This window comes from Peromyscus maniculatus, chromosome 1 (assembly GCF_049852395.1).
Source record: "Peromyscus maniculatus bairdii isolate BWxNUB_F1_BW_parent chromosome 1, HU_Pman_BW_mat_3.1, whole genome shotgun sequence".
In the NCBI taxonomy this organism is placed as follows: domain Eukaryota; kingdom Metazoa; phylum Chordata; class Mammalia; order Rodentia; family Cricetidae; genus Peromyscus; species Peromyscus maniculatus.
Window position 1 is genome coordinate 150,188,573 of NC_134852.1, and position 16,073 is coordinate 150,204,645.

Consider the following 16,073-nt stretch of genomic DNA (forward strand, 5'->3'; position numbering starts at 1 on the left):
TTGTACTTATGAGTTATGTAGAAACATGACTCCAAATGTAATTCCATACTAGTCAGTCAATACTTAAGAACTGAACACCTTTAAATTTTATGTCTTTTTAAGTCTAGAATAAAATCTATTGTGGTAAATGCTTTGTGACCCAAGAAGACAGTGTATTCTGCTGCTTGGAGGGTGCAGCAGGGTAGGGTGGGGTATGCTTTATAGCCGTCACAAAACAAATAGGTTGCCTTATCTTAGCCTTTTATATTTTTACAGACAATTTAAAAATTTTTAAATTTATTTTCATTTCATGTGTATGAATGTTTTGCCTGAATGTACATCTGCACTCCATGCGCATGCCTGGTAGACAAGTCAGAAGAGTTATAGCTGGTTGGGAGCCAGCATGTGAGTGTTGGGAATGGGACCTGGCCACCTCTCCAGCCCCAGTCTTTATATCTCCCGTCCTACCCATCACTCAGAGTATCACCTCAAAATGTCTGGCTTTGCTTTTGGACTTTGTTTGTCCCCAGTTATAATGACTCAATTCCTTCATTTTAAAGTGCTGTGGTAGGTGCCCATGACAGCTGGCATCCTTTCCCTACTGGCTGAGCCCATTCACCTTGTGAAATGACCTCTCTACAACTAGCAATGTTAAAACCAGACACTGAGCAGCAGAAATGCAGCCCCCAGCTTCTTCCCCACAAGTGTCAGCAGCTGCCATCTGTCAGTGTGAGCACGGCTGCATGCTTCACCACCCTGTAGCTTTAGGTCTCAAACATTTCACGCTGAATGTGGGTTTCTCACAGGCAGTATGAGTTTAAGACCTGGCCTTTTCTCATGAAGACAGCATGTCTTTTAATTGTGATAACTAGGCCATTTACATTTATTGTGATTACAGCATAATAGATCAGATTAATTACATCATTTCGCCATTTGTTTCTATCTGTCCCATATTTTCCTTATTCTATTGTTTCTTCAGTTTTCTCTCCTCCTCCTCCATTCCCTTCTCCCTCTCCCTCTCCCTCTCCCTCAGTACTAGGGATGGAATCTAGGGTTCATATCTAATAGGTAAGCACTCTACCAGCTGGGCTATATCCTCAGCCCCTCTGTCTACTTTGAGAGTTCACTAGCTCCATATCCTACTACTACTACTTTGGAGCTACTCTCATGGGACATATGGCCTGTGTCATCTGTTTATCAGACTGTGCCTCCTCCAGTCTTCTCACTGTGGTAACTTCACATTAGCCACTTCACACCAGCACACACATCACATCTTTCCTACCATTCTGCTGTGGAGTCTCACCTCTCGTTCTACTTATCAACATCCCCACAGTATGCCCTGGTTATCTTTGCCACAATTACTCTCCTGTGCAGATCTAGTTCTCCATCAAGCACCATTTTCTTCTCCCCCCAGAGTTTCCTTTACACTCATGGAAAGAGGAGGAGGTCAAAGAAAACCTTTTTGTTTTAAAAGATATGGTCTCAGGATGTAGAATTTAGGCCAACTAGACTTTAGGATCTCAGTGACCATCCTTATCTTTTGCTTTTATTGTCTCCAGCAAGCAGTCTGCTGCCACTCCTAACTACTTTCTAACATCCCTTGCTCCTCCTTCTCCAAGGTTGTTAACCGTAGCATTTGGGTCATTATGTCTTCCGGTATCCTTCTCTTCTCTGCTGTCCTCAGAGATTCTTAGCATTTCTGTTGGTCCACTGGAAGCTGCCTCAGGCTTGCAGACACTCTGAATTTCCTCACAGTGCTTCTTCTCTGCATTTCATCTGGTGTCTAACCTGCTCTGGAGTCTGTCCAGTGTTGATACATTGGAGCCAGTATGGTTTTCAACTCTACAAGTTCAAATTAAGCTTGGGTGTTTCGTGCATTTTGTTTCTATTTTACATGAATGTTCAAACCTTTTTCAACCTTCTTAATAGTCTGGAATGAATTATAATAGAGTTAATAGCACTTGTGTCAACCAATACTGTTATTTATATAATTTATTGGTTGATTTTGATTGTTTTTCTCTTTCATTTTTTTTCATGGATCATTTTTTTTCTCTCCACGTCTGGTAATTTTTCAACAGGTACTATAAATTGTCCATTCCACTTTGTTGGAAAATGTAGATTCCTTTAATGTTTGAGAACTTCACAATGTGTATAATGTATTTTGATCTGCCTCCAAACCTTTCCATATCCCTCTCACTAATATTCCCTCCCAACTTCTTGTTCTCTCTTTTTTAACAGTGAGTCTAGTTAGTTCTCTAGACTGTGCATGGGTGCAAGGTAATCTACTGGAGAATGAGTTAACCCCTTAGGGACTGCATCCCTGAAGAAAACTGACTCTCTTCCCAACAGATATCAACTGACAATAATTCCCCAGCTAGGGTGGGACTTTGAGACCCCCTCCATCATCTACATGGGGACTTTTGGCTGGTTTGATCTTGTGCAGTCATAGCCATTGTGAGTTCACACCTCCATTCGTTCCCTCATAGTTCGATTCTTTATTCCTGTTCTTAAGCTTTGTTATACACAATCAGAGCAGAGTAAACTGGGGATGGCTTTTCCCTATACTCCTGAGCACTCAGCTTGAGAATCCAGAGTTTGGTTCTCTGGCTGAAGAGGTCAGGAGCTACCCCCAGGTTGTCTGCAGAGCTCCGCTGTCTTACTTCTCCAGGTAAACTGCTTCCCCAACCTGAATGTTGCCCTAGTGTGAACGGGCTCATCAGCCTTCAGCTAAGGGGTCAAGGGCAGCTTTCCTGTGTGCCCGTCACTCCTGCTCCTGTGACCCCACCACCAACAGGCCGATGCCATAGGCTTCTCCTGAGGTCCCTTACAGGTGGTTAAATGGTATAGGACTTTCCCCCATTATCTGCTGTCCGGTGCCTTGAAGGTTGTGTTTTCTTGCATGTTGTTTGGTTTTTAGGTAACTTCTGACTTGAGGACAATGTCCCTATGTCTCTGCTGTTTGGACCGCAAGGTAAACTCCATCACTGTCTCCCTGCACCACTTTACACAGCAAAAGTCCCACTTGTTTCTGGACAGTCACACAGAATTGTGTTTTTGCTTTTGTTTTGGAAAAGTGCCAGATGTGTGGGCTCCATGCTTCTTCCTCCTGGGGTGTGTCTCCATACTGACCTTGACAGTGGCCTGGTTCTTCGACTCAACCGCTTTCTCCTCACCCCATTGGCCAGTCCTATACAAGCGACACCTGGTGGCCATGGTCCCGATGGAGTCTTATTTCCATTTAAAGCAGTCCTATATTGCCACCCCATGCGCATCCCCGTTTCAGCCATAGGCTCCCGTAGGTCATACAAGGAGCTCCAGGCCTGAAAGCTTGCCGTCTTCAGCAGGATGGAGACATTTCCTGAGTACCTCTTAGGCACCAGCTTCTATACCGGAAGGTAGGGGTGTAGCAGGGAGTAAGCCAGATGTGCCCCATTCTCAAGAAGGCCGCATCCCAGCAGAGAAGATGGACAATGAACACACAATGAAGCATACTTCTCAGGAAGACCCAGGAGACTTCACTGGTGAGGAACGTCTGGTCTTCCCTGAACTCGTACCAAGGAACATAACAAATGACAGATGTTCTTTGCCAGATTGAGACATCCTTTCTCGTAGATAAAGAACAGAAGTGTTTTTCACAGGAAATAAAAACATCAAACAGAAAACAGGATATAAAAAGTTGGAACCGATGTGCTCTTACTGACACTGATGGACTGTTGCCTACCTACAGAATCCTTAACTAAAAATATAAATTTATCTCTCTCGAGTATGCATGAATAAGAATGACCCACCTTGGACACATTGAGATGGAGGCCTGGAACAGACCAGTGAGGAGAAGGGAGGGTGTGTGTGGAATCAGAGGCACAGAACCCTCAATTCTCCCCTGCCCCTGAATTAAAGATACCCAGAGCAAGTGGCCAAGGTCTTCTACCACACAGACCACAGCTTCAGTTAGGAAAGGCAGAGCCGGGAAGCCCAATGGCCTCCTTGGAATGTTAGTTGCGGGGCGGCGGGGGGTGGGTGGGGGGGGGTAGTAGAGAGGCTTGTGGATGGGCAGCAGCTGTGGCAGAGCAGAAGAGAGGCCTGCACCTGGGCACTGCTCCGGGGGTGGAGTTGAACGCTCTTTGGTCTTGGGAAAGTCTCCCTTGCAGGCCTACCTGGCAAGGTGCGGCTCTCCCCACACCTCTCCGCTCACCAAGAACAGATGCCATTTTGAGATGTGTCTGTTAGCATTGCTATCTTAGAGAAAACCCAGGATTCAGGGAGAGAAGGAAGCTATTGTTTGGTGAAGAGGGAGCAGGGCCGGGTTTGGGTGCCGGTGCCAAAGACACCTAGAAGAGGAAAATGGACCTCAAAAGAATTTGGTTAAGTGCTGTAATGTAATCCTATCATATGCTACTCCCACACTGCATGTGTCCCCAGCCTCAGCCGCTTTCTCCTCACCCCACTGGCCAGTCCTATACAAGTGACACCTGGTGGCCATGGTCCCGATGGAGTCTTATTTCCATTTAAAGCAGTCCTATATTGCCACCCCATGCGCACCCCCGTTTCACCTTTGGCTGTGTGAACTGCTCCTGCTTGTCTGCTCTGGCCCTGTGACTCCAGTTAACCAACACCAGAAAGCCACAGAGGCTCACCCTTACAGGCAACCAAGACCGAACAGACAGCAAGTGTTCAACTAAGACAGCAGGAGGCGGTGGTCAGGACAGGGACCAGGCTGTCCAGCACAACCATCATCTAGCCTCATTCTGAATGCAGCAGCACTCCTGGGAAGAGCACTCTCCACTCTGGAAATGCCTCGTGCGGCTTCGGAAGATAAGAGGGTCACCATCCCAAAGCATGTTTCCACCACTGTGTGTACTCCTAAACGTCCCCTGGATGGCAATATGGTCATCAGCATAAAAAAATCACAGTAACAGCTCTTGGCAATCCATGTCACTGAGGAATCCCTAATTGCTAAAGCATTGGCTTAGGTGGAGAGTTTCTATTGTGGTCCTTTGAGAAATAAGCAAAAAGTCAAGTATGATTTAAATGTCCAGGGGTCATTACTGGAGTGAGCATTACGCAGCCCTTGCCTGAACAGTGGTGGCGACACAGGCCAGAGCCAGCGATAAAAGTGAAAGGAAAGACGTGGGACGCGAGTGCCGACCGACCGGCAGACACTGCCAGCACACTCCTGCAGGGGACGTGCCGAGGACAGAAGGCCTTCCCACCAACCCTTTTATTTTTTTCAGGCCTGGGGCCACCGTCCTCTGAGCTACCCTCTGTAGCCACCACCCAGCGCTAACCTTACGTCACTTACTTTGGTTTGAATTTTCTTCAGATCTGACAGGCAGTCGCAGGCAATGGGCTCATTTTTCAAGGTCAAGGACAGGCGGCCCAACTCAAAAAGCAGAAGCATTCTGGAAATAAAGAAACCAACAGGCCCTGGCTCAGCTCAGGGCAGAAGCTCACGGGTGTGGCGGTGACGACGCCAGTCTTGCTGCACTGTGACCGTGGTGTGGCAGGGGCAGGAGCTACGAGTGAAGTAAGACAGGAAAAGTGACAGACCTGCTGGGCTGGCCCCGCCTCCCTGCTGCTGCAGGGCTGACCCAGAGCTCTCCACCGCGCTGCATCTGTCCCGACTGGACACATTGTCCCCTGGAGTGCAGTCCTAATTAGTCTTATTAAATAAAAACTGGGGGTCAGATACGGAGGGTGAAAGCTGAAAGATCAGAGAAGCAGAGCAGCCAGCCACTGGAGACTCTTATCTCTACGAAACCTCCGACAGAATGGGGGAGATTCTGTCTCTATGAATCCTCAGACTGAATGGGGGACAAAATCCTGTCTCCACCTCCCTAGTGCTGGGATTAAAGGCATGATCCTCCCAAGAGCTGGATTAAAGGTGTGCACCACCACCACCACCACCACCACCACCACCACCACCACCACCACCACCACCACCACCGCCTGGCTCTGTTTCTCTTTTAGACTGGTTCAATCTTGAGTAGCCCAGGGTGGCCTTGAACTCCCGATCTTCCTGCTTCCTTTCTCCCGAGTGCTGGGATTAAAGGTGTGTGCCACCACTGCCTGGCCTCCCCACTCTTATCTCCAGGCAAACTTTGTCAGAACACAAACAAAACATCATACAGCAGTCCCCATCCAGGATTCCAGGCTATGGCCCAGGTGCCACGAGGCCAGGGAAACACTGGATCATCACAAACTCCTTGTGCAGTTGTCCAGTGAGGGTCTGTCGAGGCCCATCTTGTGAACACGGTTTAGAAGAAGGTCATGTGGGGAGAGACACAGCCCAGGTTCTTCCTCCCCGTGACAGGCACATGGGATGTCATCAGTACAGCCCCCATTGCCAATCTAAGTCTCAGTGGGTGGCACTTACATGTATGTGAAAGTACAGGGACCTGTGATGCACAAACAGCTTTGAAAAAGAACAAATTGGTGGAGGAAATCGCCCATTTTTGAGACTTAGGCTAGCCTATGGTCCTTTAGGAGACTGGCCAGCGCTTCCTGGCCTCAAACTTGGGCCTTCTGCATCTCCTCATCCCCTGCCCTGCCGCTGTATTCCTGCTTTCCTCCCACTGGACTCCAGCAACATCCCCAGCGGTGACCACTAAGTAGCCCCCGAGCCTGGCAGCCATTCTGGGGGAACAGACGCAGTTTCTCTCTGCCTCTGTAATGTCAGCGACACACCCAGACAGAGTTACGACGATGACTGCATGAGGTGGCACCATCTTCTGTTTCTTTGGTCTTGAGCTGTTCCAGGCGGGAGGCGGCTTTAGGAAGGGAGGATCTTTCTGCTGCCCACCCTTCTCTCCTCAGGCCCTGCATATCCAAGGCATGGGCCTAGGACTTCTGCTTCCATGCTTCCCCTGAGCTCTGGGCCTGCTAGGCAGGTCAAAAAGGAGGAACTAAGAGAAGGGTAAATAGCTGGTTCCTAGATCATTTTGGTTTTAAACAAATATTACATTTTTTTCCCTAGTCCGAATTCTAGACACAGAAGCCCAAATGAAGATACTGCAGTCTGGCCCTGGAGTGCCAGGGAGCTCCAAGGCTCTCTGGATTGTGGGGGAAGGGTCCTACCTCCTTTAAAGGGCAGCTCGGGCTGCTCATCATGTATCCTGGGCAAGTCGGGAGCTACACAGCTGCTCCCCCAGGAGTAGAGTGCGGATTGCACAAAGAGCTGTGAACCTGAAACAGTTCTGGGGTCCTTCTAGACACAATGGGTTCTGGGGGTTCCTGTGCACTTCAGCTGGAGGTTCACACACAAGTGGGGAGCCTCGGAGAGTAGCTCCCCAGCGGCTCGCTGTAGGGGATGCTATCTGAGGAGGCTGGGGGCCAGTGAGTTCCTCGGAGTATCCTCACGTCCACTCCCAGGGTCCACTAAGCAGCTGAGTTCACACATGTAAAGGACCAAAGATGGCGTCTGGTCCAGGATTGGTGGGGGATAAATGTTAGCTCACATTATTGTTATATTAAGTACAACATTTCTGTATATCAAAACTTAAAAAAAAAAAGTTTAACTGGTCACCTGGATAACTTGTAACCACAACAAAGCTGAAGATCTCAATACAGGAAAGCTCTTACAGCTAACTGTGCAATGGGTACATACACCGTATTTTTAAAGTCAGGTAAAAGAAAGGAATGTAGAGGCAACAAAGAAAACAGTACTCATACATGTATGAGTAAATGTCTGGCTTCCTCATAGTCAAGCAATGGAACTTCTACCTTACAGCCTCAGAGAAGTCACCATAAGAGATTAGAAAGCAAGCTGCCTGTGTGCATGCCCTGTGCAGCACCCTACAACCCCATGTCCAGAAATTTACCCTAGAGAGCAATGAGCATGTTCGCACGAAGGAATCTCACCATCACCAAGCCCCTGGTAGAATACCCTGCCATGGACAGGACTGCTGGGGTCTGACTTCGGTTAAAATAACTTAGAGAATCTGATGACGGATGCGGCCTTCCTTCCAGGAGCAAGCACATGTCCAAATGCATATGAGCACTCATTCCTCTCAGAGAGCTGCTGTTAACCTGACAAGAGTTCTGAAAGCCGGTGTGGAGAGCCCCTGGTTCTCACTTAGACTTTGGGGCCCTCGGGACCCCAAGTGTGGCCCTCTGCATGCTCCTTCCCCTGAGGAGTATGTGTCAAGCACTACACAGCCCCTGTGTGCAAGCAGAGTCCACCCCAGCCCTGAACCACACATAGCCCTGCCTGTAGACAGTGGGTGCTTTCCCTGGCTGTTCTGATAAGGCAGGCCATCCCCTCTGGAGTTACCCTATGGGCCATAAGAATTAATGGTGCCAGCAGCCATGTGAGCGGGGACATTCTCTCCCTGCTTAGCTGCCAGAGAGACCCGAGGGAGGCAGCTACCATCTGGCTGGTAAATGAACCCTGCCCACAGACACAACCAGACAGATACAAATGTGCCCTGTGTTAGGCTTCAGCTTGGGACACAGATAACGCATGCTCTCATTCAGTTTTCTGGGCTCCCACAGCACAGCACTATAGACCAAGTAGCAGAAAACAACAGACATGATTGTCGCACAGTCCTCAGGGCAGACTTCACATCAAGGTGTTCCCCCAAGCTACATTCCATTTGAAGATTCAGTAGAGGATCCCTCCTCGCTTCCCCAGGTTGTGGCCGGTAATTGTTGGTACCTTCTGTTCCATGTGTGTCTCTGTGCCTGAATTTCCCTTTTCTTAAAAGGACGTCTGTCCTGGGAGTCAGAGGCCACCTTTATTTGGTATGACACATCTGGTATGACTTGCAGCTACAAAGGCCCCGCTTCCACATCACATTTGCAGTCTGATGCTGACACCACTCCCATCAATGGTATAGCCTCTTGTATACAAAATCTACACACTTCAGCCCAAGTCAGTGGCCAAATGATCCTTGAGACCAGGCGGTGCTCTGCCTCTGGTAACAGTGGCTATCGTATGGAGAGGCCCTGTGGCTAAAATAACTACCATAGCCAAGGTTTCTTACGTTAGAAGTGAACAGAAGTTAGTGAGACAATCATTGAGAATTCAGAAGATAAATTCCCAGGGGAGGTAGTTCGAAAGCCCCGAACATAGGTGAATATGGCACCCCACTAGTGATCAGAGACTTGGAAATCAAAAGCCAACACATGGGAGCAATTACGATCTCATCATCTCAAATCAATGCAAAGTGCTCACGAGGGTGTGATAGGCAGCCACTGAGGCGAGGAGCCATCCCAGAACTCCTCCCAACTCCACCAGAATTCAGAAATGCCAGAAACCTCAGAATTAAGATGAGCTCCTGGGAAGGCTCCGCTCAATGCATTCTTCTGTGTAGCTGCTAAGAAGTTTCAAGGCACTGTGGCGAGCTGAAAGTGATTGTGCTTAGAAGTGAAATTTGATGTTCTGAGGTAGGACATGAAGGTCCGCACCCCATTTGTGGTACACAGACAGTGTAAACGTCAGGATAATATCGTGCCAGGGAGGTAGTGCCATATCCTCCTCTGGTGTGGGGCTGGTACTTGCATGGTCCTAGTTCATGTTTTTGTACCTTTTCTGGTACTTTCTGAATACTGTGCGGTGGCCATGTAGGTATATGTGTATGCACACAAAGGAAGGTTCACACTTACTTTTCTTCTCTGATGGCAGGGAAGCGATGGTGATTGTAATGACTTAAATGTTTATAGGCCTTTTTCAGAATTTGGTTGATGTCTTCTGGCAAATTATTTTTATCCAATTTCCTAGAATTGATTTAAACACTATGTTGTCAAATCATCCCATCATATTGTTAAAAAATTATTCTCGGGGAAACTCTTAAATCAATGAACCCGTGCTTCTCACAGAATGGAGGTCTTAAAACATTCCTTCTTCCCTCTTCGTGCCTAATTTCCCAGGCAAATTGTCATGCCTCCTTATCTTTCTCTTTGCAGGTAATATTATCCCTTTCCTTATATCCCCGCAAGAAAACTCCAGGAAAGTGTGCAAGGGCCTGTCTGTGGAGCCAGCACTGTGCCTCAGACTCCCTGCCCTGGGGCACTTGGGCCCTTAGAAGTCTCTTTGTAGCTCTGCATTATTGCCAGGAGGTCAAAACCACTCTGAAATAAGCGGTCTCCCTCAGCTTCAAACAAGCTCTGGTCTCTGCACTCTCCTCAGGACCAAGCCTACTGTCATCTCCTCACTCTCCTCAGGACCAAGCCTACTGTCATCTCCTCACTCTCCTCAGGACCAAGCCTACTGTCATCTCCTCACTCTCCTCAGGACCAAGCATACTGTAATCTCACTCTCCTCAGGACCAAGCCTACTGTAATCTCACTCTCCTCAGCCTCAAACACACACGGTCTCCTCATGGTCTACCTCAAGCCTCATCTGGCAGGACTTGTGAGAAGCATCTGACTCGGCCGGGGACTTTCTTTACTTGCTGGGACTCCGCTTACTTTGTTGGTGACTTCACGACCCCTTGCTTCTCAGTAATGTACATAGTAAATGGGGGTTACTTTAGGTCCTCCCCACAAACCCTAGCACCACCTCCTCTAGGGTAGCTCCTACAGCCAGCCCTAAGCCCTAAAACTTCCTGTGACTGACAAAGGGTGTCCCAAGGGAGGGGACAGTGTCCTGATCTCAGCCTGAGAAGGTCACCCTTCCCAAACTACTTACGCTTTTAGTGAATTGATGTGGTAAGTGATGGAGAGACTTGTGGAATGCTTTTTCTCTTCCCTTAACTGATGGTCATCCATTAGTTCATGACGAACCTGTCCAGGAATGCAACTGAATGTTACTTTGCATTCAAATGATGAATTAGAGATTCATTCGGATTTTGTGTCTAGATATTATTTTATTCCTCCTATAAAATTAATATTTGTAATTAAGACAAATTATCACTAATTAAGTTTTATACATTTTATATATAATTTAAGCTGATTCTTTTTTTTTTCAGAGTTGAGGACTGAACCCAGGGCCTTGTGCTTGCTAGGCAAGCACTCTACCACTGAGCTAAATCCCCAGCCCCTTAAGCTGATTCTTATACATCAAAATTAACAGGTTGTCGACACTTTAGGGGACATGGTGCTATGGTAATTACTTATATTTCACAAATTTTCTGTTAATCTTTTAAAAATTTGATGCTGTTACAAAAGAAATATTTAAACAATAGTAATGAAAGGACTTTGCATTTTGATGAACTGCCTGTTCTTTTCATTATTTTTCTTATTGTTTTGTTCACATGTGTGTGTTTTTATGTTCTTCAACAAATAGGCTTATTGTGGTTTTGTGCATAGTCTCTGCACAATGACCGTGAACACCACCACCTCTTGCCTTGCCTTGTGAGGTCTCCTCTTACCATGACTGAGAACATGTGCCGGTACTTGTGCGGCACATTGGCTTTGATGAATGGTACGGCCGTCATGCAGAACTTGGCAGCATCCTCATCCCTTCCGGCTTGCAGGTAACATTCAAGAAGTTCCCTGGACAACAGAAAACAGCACACATTAGCCTGCTTGACTGTCTTCGGCTGCAAATCTCTAGGAGCCAGATTCTCAGGCTTTTGCAAACTCCGTGTTTCACAAACTTTCAAAGGTTTCCCAGGGAAGCACCTGACACTCGCCAGGATCCATGGCAAGGTCAGGATTGGAAGAAGCTACTGCAGACAGCATGCGAACTATTGCCAGTTTAATTATCAAGATCATTTCCAGATGACACTTTGAAGGAAGATCTCATTTGCATCAACTTTCTCTTAGAGGTTCCCAAATGGCCACAAACAGGTACCCCAAGCCTGCAGACTGGTCTAGACTTGAGCTGACATCTTTGATGCTGGAACCTACATTGTCAAAATCAGTTGGTCCCTTGCTTGTGGCAAGATCTAACAAAACCTGTGAAAGATCCCTTCTCTGTCTAGCTGGCACAGTTACCAGGCGTTTGCTGATAGCCTGTGGCTTCAGAGCAGCGACCTCAGATCTCCCACGCACAGGCACCTGGGAACCCAGATGTGATGTTCATATTGGCAAAGCTATTTGCCAAAGTGCTTACCAACACCAAAACCAAAACAACAGCAGCAACAACAAAACCCCACTGCACTGAGGCTTTAAAAGTGTGGGCCAGGACTGTGCCACATTTCCTTTGCTTTGAATCCTGATGCATCTCTACGGCCTGTTGCAATATCCATCGATTGCTAGAAAGAACATCCTGACAGTTCAGGAACCCAGCCCCTCCCTTGGAAGAGAAAGAGAGGTACATATGGCCTGAGTCATAATAAGCTTAGGACTAGCCTCAGGCTATTAAGGACTATGGCCCCCACTCACATCATCAGCTCTGCCTGCCATTCCTTGTCCTCTTCTTCTGTCTGATTTAATACGTTGACAATTTGGGAGAGGCTGGGGATCACATATTGGTGATATCCAGGCTTGAGGAATGGTCGCACCATGTGCCAGTAGAGAACAGAAGCATTGAACACCAAGAAGTAATACCTAGACAGGGAGTGGAAGTCAGAATGCTAGAGTCACAGGGCTGGGGGATCCTGATTTCTGGACCAATTCAGAAGGGAAGTGGAGGTGTGTCCCATCACCATCAGATACAGGCACCTCTGCATCAGCACCAGGATGCAGAGCCATGCCCTGACAGCTCTGTTCCACATGAGCAGTGGCTGTCTCACTGTGGTGATGACATGGTACCTGTCTAGAGTAGGTTCCTATCATTCAGTCATTCCATAAACTAACCATGCCCTATGAAAATACAGTCATAAGCAAGGAAGGAAAGAGCATGGAAAGCTTCCTGGAGAAGGTGACATCCTACTGTAACCAGGAAGAAGTCCAAGAACCAGCCAGGAGCCGAGTGGACAAAAGATGGCCAGACAGAGTGTGTTGCAGGTGGAAGTGTGGGGCTAAAGGACAAACTCCATGTCTGGACATAAACCCTTGAGGAGATATTAAAGGTGTGTGAAGAGGCTCTTCTCAGGCATCTCCCTCTGAGTGGCAGGGCATCATCTGAGAGAGTCACATAGGGGAGCTGCAGGACTTTCTTACTGTGAAGCCACTGTCTGGAGTGGGCAGCCCTGACGTTCTACCACTGACTGGTCATCAGACAGGCCATTGTTTGTAGCTGGAAGTTTTCCTAGGTCCTGGCCTGCCGGTGGTCAGGACAAATCTCTCCCACACACACATCCCCCACATAAACACACAAAGGCTTATATTAATTATGAACTGTATAGCCATGGCCTATGGCTCCAGCTTTTTGCTAGCTAGCTGTTGTACCTTAAATTAGCCCATAATTTTCTATTGATCTATGTATCGCCACATGGTCTGTGGCTTTACCTGTGTCCCATTACATGTTGTTCTCTGGGCCGCTCGCTCCTCTCTCCCCTCCTTCTTCCTGTCTCTCTCTTTGAATTTCCCGCCTGCCTCTAAGCTGCCTTGCCATAGGTCAAACTGCTTTATTTATCAACCAATCAGAGCAACACATATGCACAGCATACAGGAAGACATTCCCCTATCAACTGTTGCTCATTACCCAGGAAGGAGGAAGGGAAACCAAGTGGCCAGCAACCAGACCAGCGAGTCCCAGTCACCCCTCAGCCCATCTATAGTTGTTTCCAAGACTCTTGCAGTGGAGCATGGCCAGGAGCTGAAGGCTGTATTTGGAAACATTCACTCTGCTAAGTTCTATGGGGCTGGACCCTGGACCCTTATACCTATGCAGTGTGTGGCCTGAGAAGACCTTCAACAGATGAGCAGCAGGCATGGGCAGAATGAATGGAAGCCCCTTCTAACGTTGGGTCCTACCGCGTGTGTGCCAATGCCGGTGTATGCCAACTTAACTTTTCTTTTTTTTTTTTTTTTTTTTTGGTTTTTCGAGACAGGGTTTCTCTGTGTAGCTTTGCGCCTTTTCCTGGAACTCACTTGGTAGCCCAGGCTGGCCTCGAACTCACAGAGATCCGCCTGCCTCTGCCTCCCAAGTGCTGGGATTAAAGGCGTGCGCCACCACCGCCCGGCTGCCAACTTAACTTTTCAATAATTGAATCTGAGTTTGGAGTGGACAAAAAGACAAGCACTAGATAGAAAGCTGGGCTAGAGTTTCACAGAGTCACAGCTGCAGAGACAGGAAGAGGTGCACGGGACAGGAAAGGGTGCAGGGGCAGAGGACCACAGTCCAGTTGGAGGAACCCTAGAGTGTGCCCTTCTCCCTTCAGAGAGACTGACCCCCAAAAGCCAGGAACAAGGGGGTTTGGGGGATGGGTTGGGAAGGAGGTCGTAGAGAAAATACGTAGGTAGAAAATACAGCTATCTACAAATCTCAAGTCCTGAGCACAGCAAAGGATGCTGCTTCTGGGAAGTCTGCATGAACATGGCTGATTCTCCCAGGTAACAAGACAAGCCTGTGTCCTAACTCCAAACACAAAACAAAATGGGGAAGGGATGGACAACAGTATAAATCAATAGCATCACCTGGTACCTTTGGGTACCAAAGTCTTATGCAATCAAGTAGAAGCAGAGAACTTGGCATGCCTACCTCGGTTCTCCTTTTGCGAAGTTTATAGCCTTCATGTACTGAGTCACACAGTTTTCAAATTCCTCCTGAAACAGCACAGTGCACGCACAGGTAAGGCACCTTTGCCGCCCAAGCAACCATCACCACTCATGTCAGCTTCTGTCACCAAATGCAAACTGCTTGGCACCCCAGCTTATACACAGTTGGGGTACAGTGGGAGACTCTTGAGAAACCAACCACAGTTGGCTGTGCCCATGGGTGCCAGACTCTCCCAGCTCCCCCTCTGCTCAGCTCAGGGAGGGCTGTGGTAGAGAAAAGACAGACAGGCCATAGCACTGCCACGCAGAGGTGGGAGGTCCGATGGATTCATCTCAGGCATTGGCAAGTGCTGAGTGAAGAGAAAAGCACAAACAGGAACTGTAAACATTCTGCATCACTGTGGAGGACATGTCCGTCTGGCTCCTCAACACCATCTTGCTTGAAAGCCACTCTTAAGACCTGCCTTACTGCCATCCCTAGGGGTAGGGTAAAAAAAAAAAAAAAAGGGGGGGCATGTTCTCACCAGGTTTTCCTCTGATTGTGGGGCACAAAGCTGGGCCCTGCACAAGTGTGCTCGACCCAGAAACTGAGTGACTGGCCCCTTCACTTTGAAGTACATCTGGATGCAGTCATCACTCATTTCAGGCTCGCCCATCTGTAGGAGATTGAAGCCAGGAAAAGTAGGGAAGATGCCCCGAATAAAGGGGCTTCAGGTCACTGGTGAGACTAGCTTGGTCCTTCCCATTCCCACAACACTCGTCAGTGTCCCACCCTCCCTCCTCTGTGCCATTTATATACAAAAATGTGAGGGGGGGGCAGATTCATTGTGTCCCAGTGCCAGCCAGGCTTGGGGTTCCACCTTGAGTGCCTGCTCTGCACACAGCACGAACAGGTCCGGGCTGAAGCTCTCTGAGGGGTCGAACTCCGACTTGCCCAGGTTTGCTGACTTGATCAGCTCATAAGCTCGTTGCAGGGCAGCTGCGTCTATGGGGCAGAGGATCAGCAGAGGGGCCCGGCATGGGTGCGTCAGAGAGACACAGTCCCCAGGAGAGCCTTCCTCTGGCACAGAAACAGGAGTCTGAATTCCTGGCCAGGCTGCCCGCAGCCCTCCCCACTCAACAGTTAGGCCAGGCTCAACAACTGTAGCCACCGCATCACGAGAGGCCTTCTGTGCCTCTCTACTGGGGCGAAGGGGTTCCCATCAGCAGAGCTAGGATGAGACCCACCTTGTTGATTCTGGGCACGGGCCAGTTCCTGCGTGATGACCAGGTCCATGGCGCCTGAGGCCCACAGTCAGACAGCGGCTTCGCTGCTGTACCGGTAAGCGGTTGCCTAGAGACGGACCCAGACTGAGGACGCAGGAGCTCGGGGCGGGGCTACACTTAGGGGCTGCGTGACGCCAGAGGGGAAGGGAGCAGAAAAGGAGGCAAGAAGGGGGCGGGGCGGGGCGGGACTGGCGGACACCAAGCGAAGCCAGGTCAAGAACTCTTGAGTGTCGAATTGGTACCAACGCCGGGCTTTCCTCAGTTTCCTCGCCAGGCCGCGCTCACCTCTCATCCATCCATCCATTCTTCAGTGTCCCCGCTTTGCTGAGTCAGGGAAAAGA

General features: G+C 48.6%; 1 protein-coding gene across 5 annotated transcripts in view; it reads right to left on the bottom strand.

Moving 5' to 3' along the window:
• Cfap46 (cilia and flagella associated protein 46) overlaps nucleotides 1-15,818 on the bottom strand; it is a 92,419-nt gene extending 76,601 nt beyond the window's left edge. For 3 of the 5 annotated variants that reach the window (XR_013045885.1, XR_013045886.1, XR_013045884.1), the window contains exons 1-9: nucleotides 15,694-15,817; nucleotides 15,327-15,451; nucleotides 14,991-15,122; nucleotides 14,450-14,514; nucleotides 12,247-12,411; nucleotides 11,289-11,412; nucleotides 10,607-10,701; nucleotides 9,583-9,693; nucleotides 5,279-5,378 (exon numbers count right to left, since the gene is read on the bottom strand). Coding sequence is in view for 2 of the 5 variants with exons in the window: in XM_076554685.1 (XP_076410800.1) it covers nucleotides 5,279-5,378; nucleotides 9,583-9,693; nucleotides 10,607-10,701; nucleotides 11,289-11,412; nucleotides 12,247-12,411; nucleotides 14,450-14,514; nucleotides 14,991-15,122; nucleotides 15,327-15,451; nucleotides 15,694-15,742 (966 nt within the window). In the remaining 3 variants the exon portion in view is untranslated. Of the gene's footprint in view, nucleotides 1-5,278; nucleotides 5,379-9,582; nucleotides 9,694-10,606; nucleotides 10,702-11,288; nucleotides 11,413-12,246; nucleotides 12,412-14,449; nucleotides 14,515-14,990; nucleotides 15,123-15,326; nucleotides 15,452-15,693 lie in introns of all 5 variants that reach the window. The other 2 variants (XM_076554685.1, XM_076554687.1) reach the window with 2 other exon arrangements.
• Nucleotides 15,819-16,073: the final 255 nt, after the last annotated feature.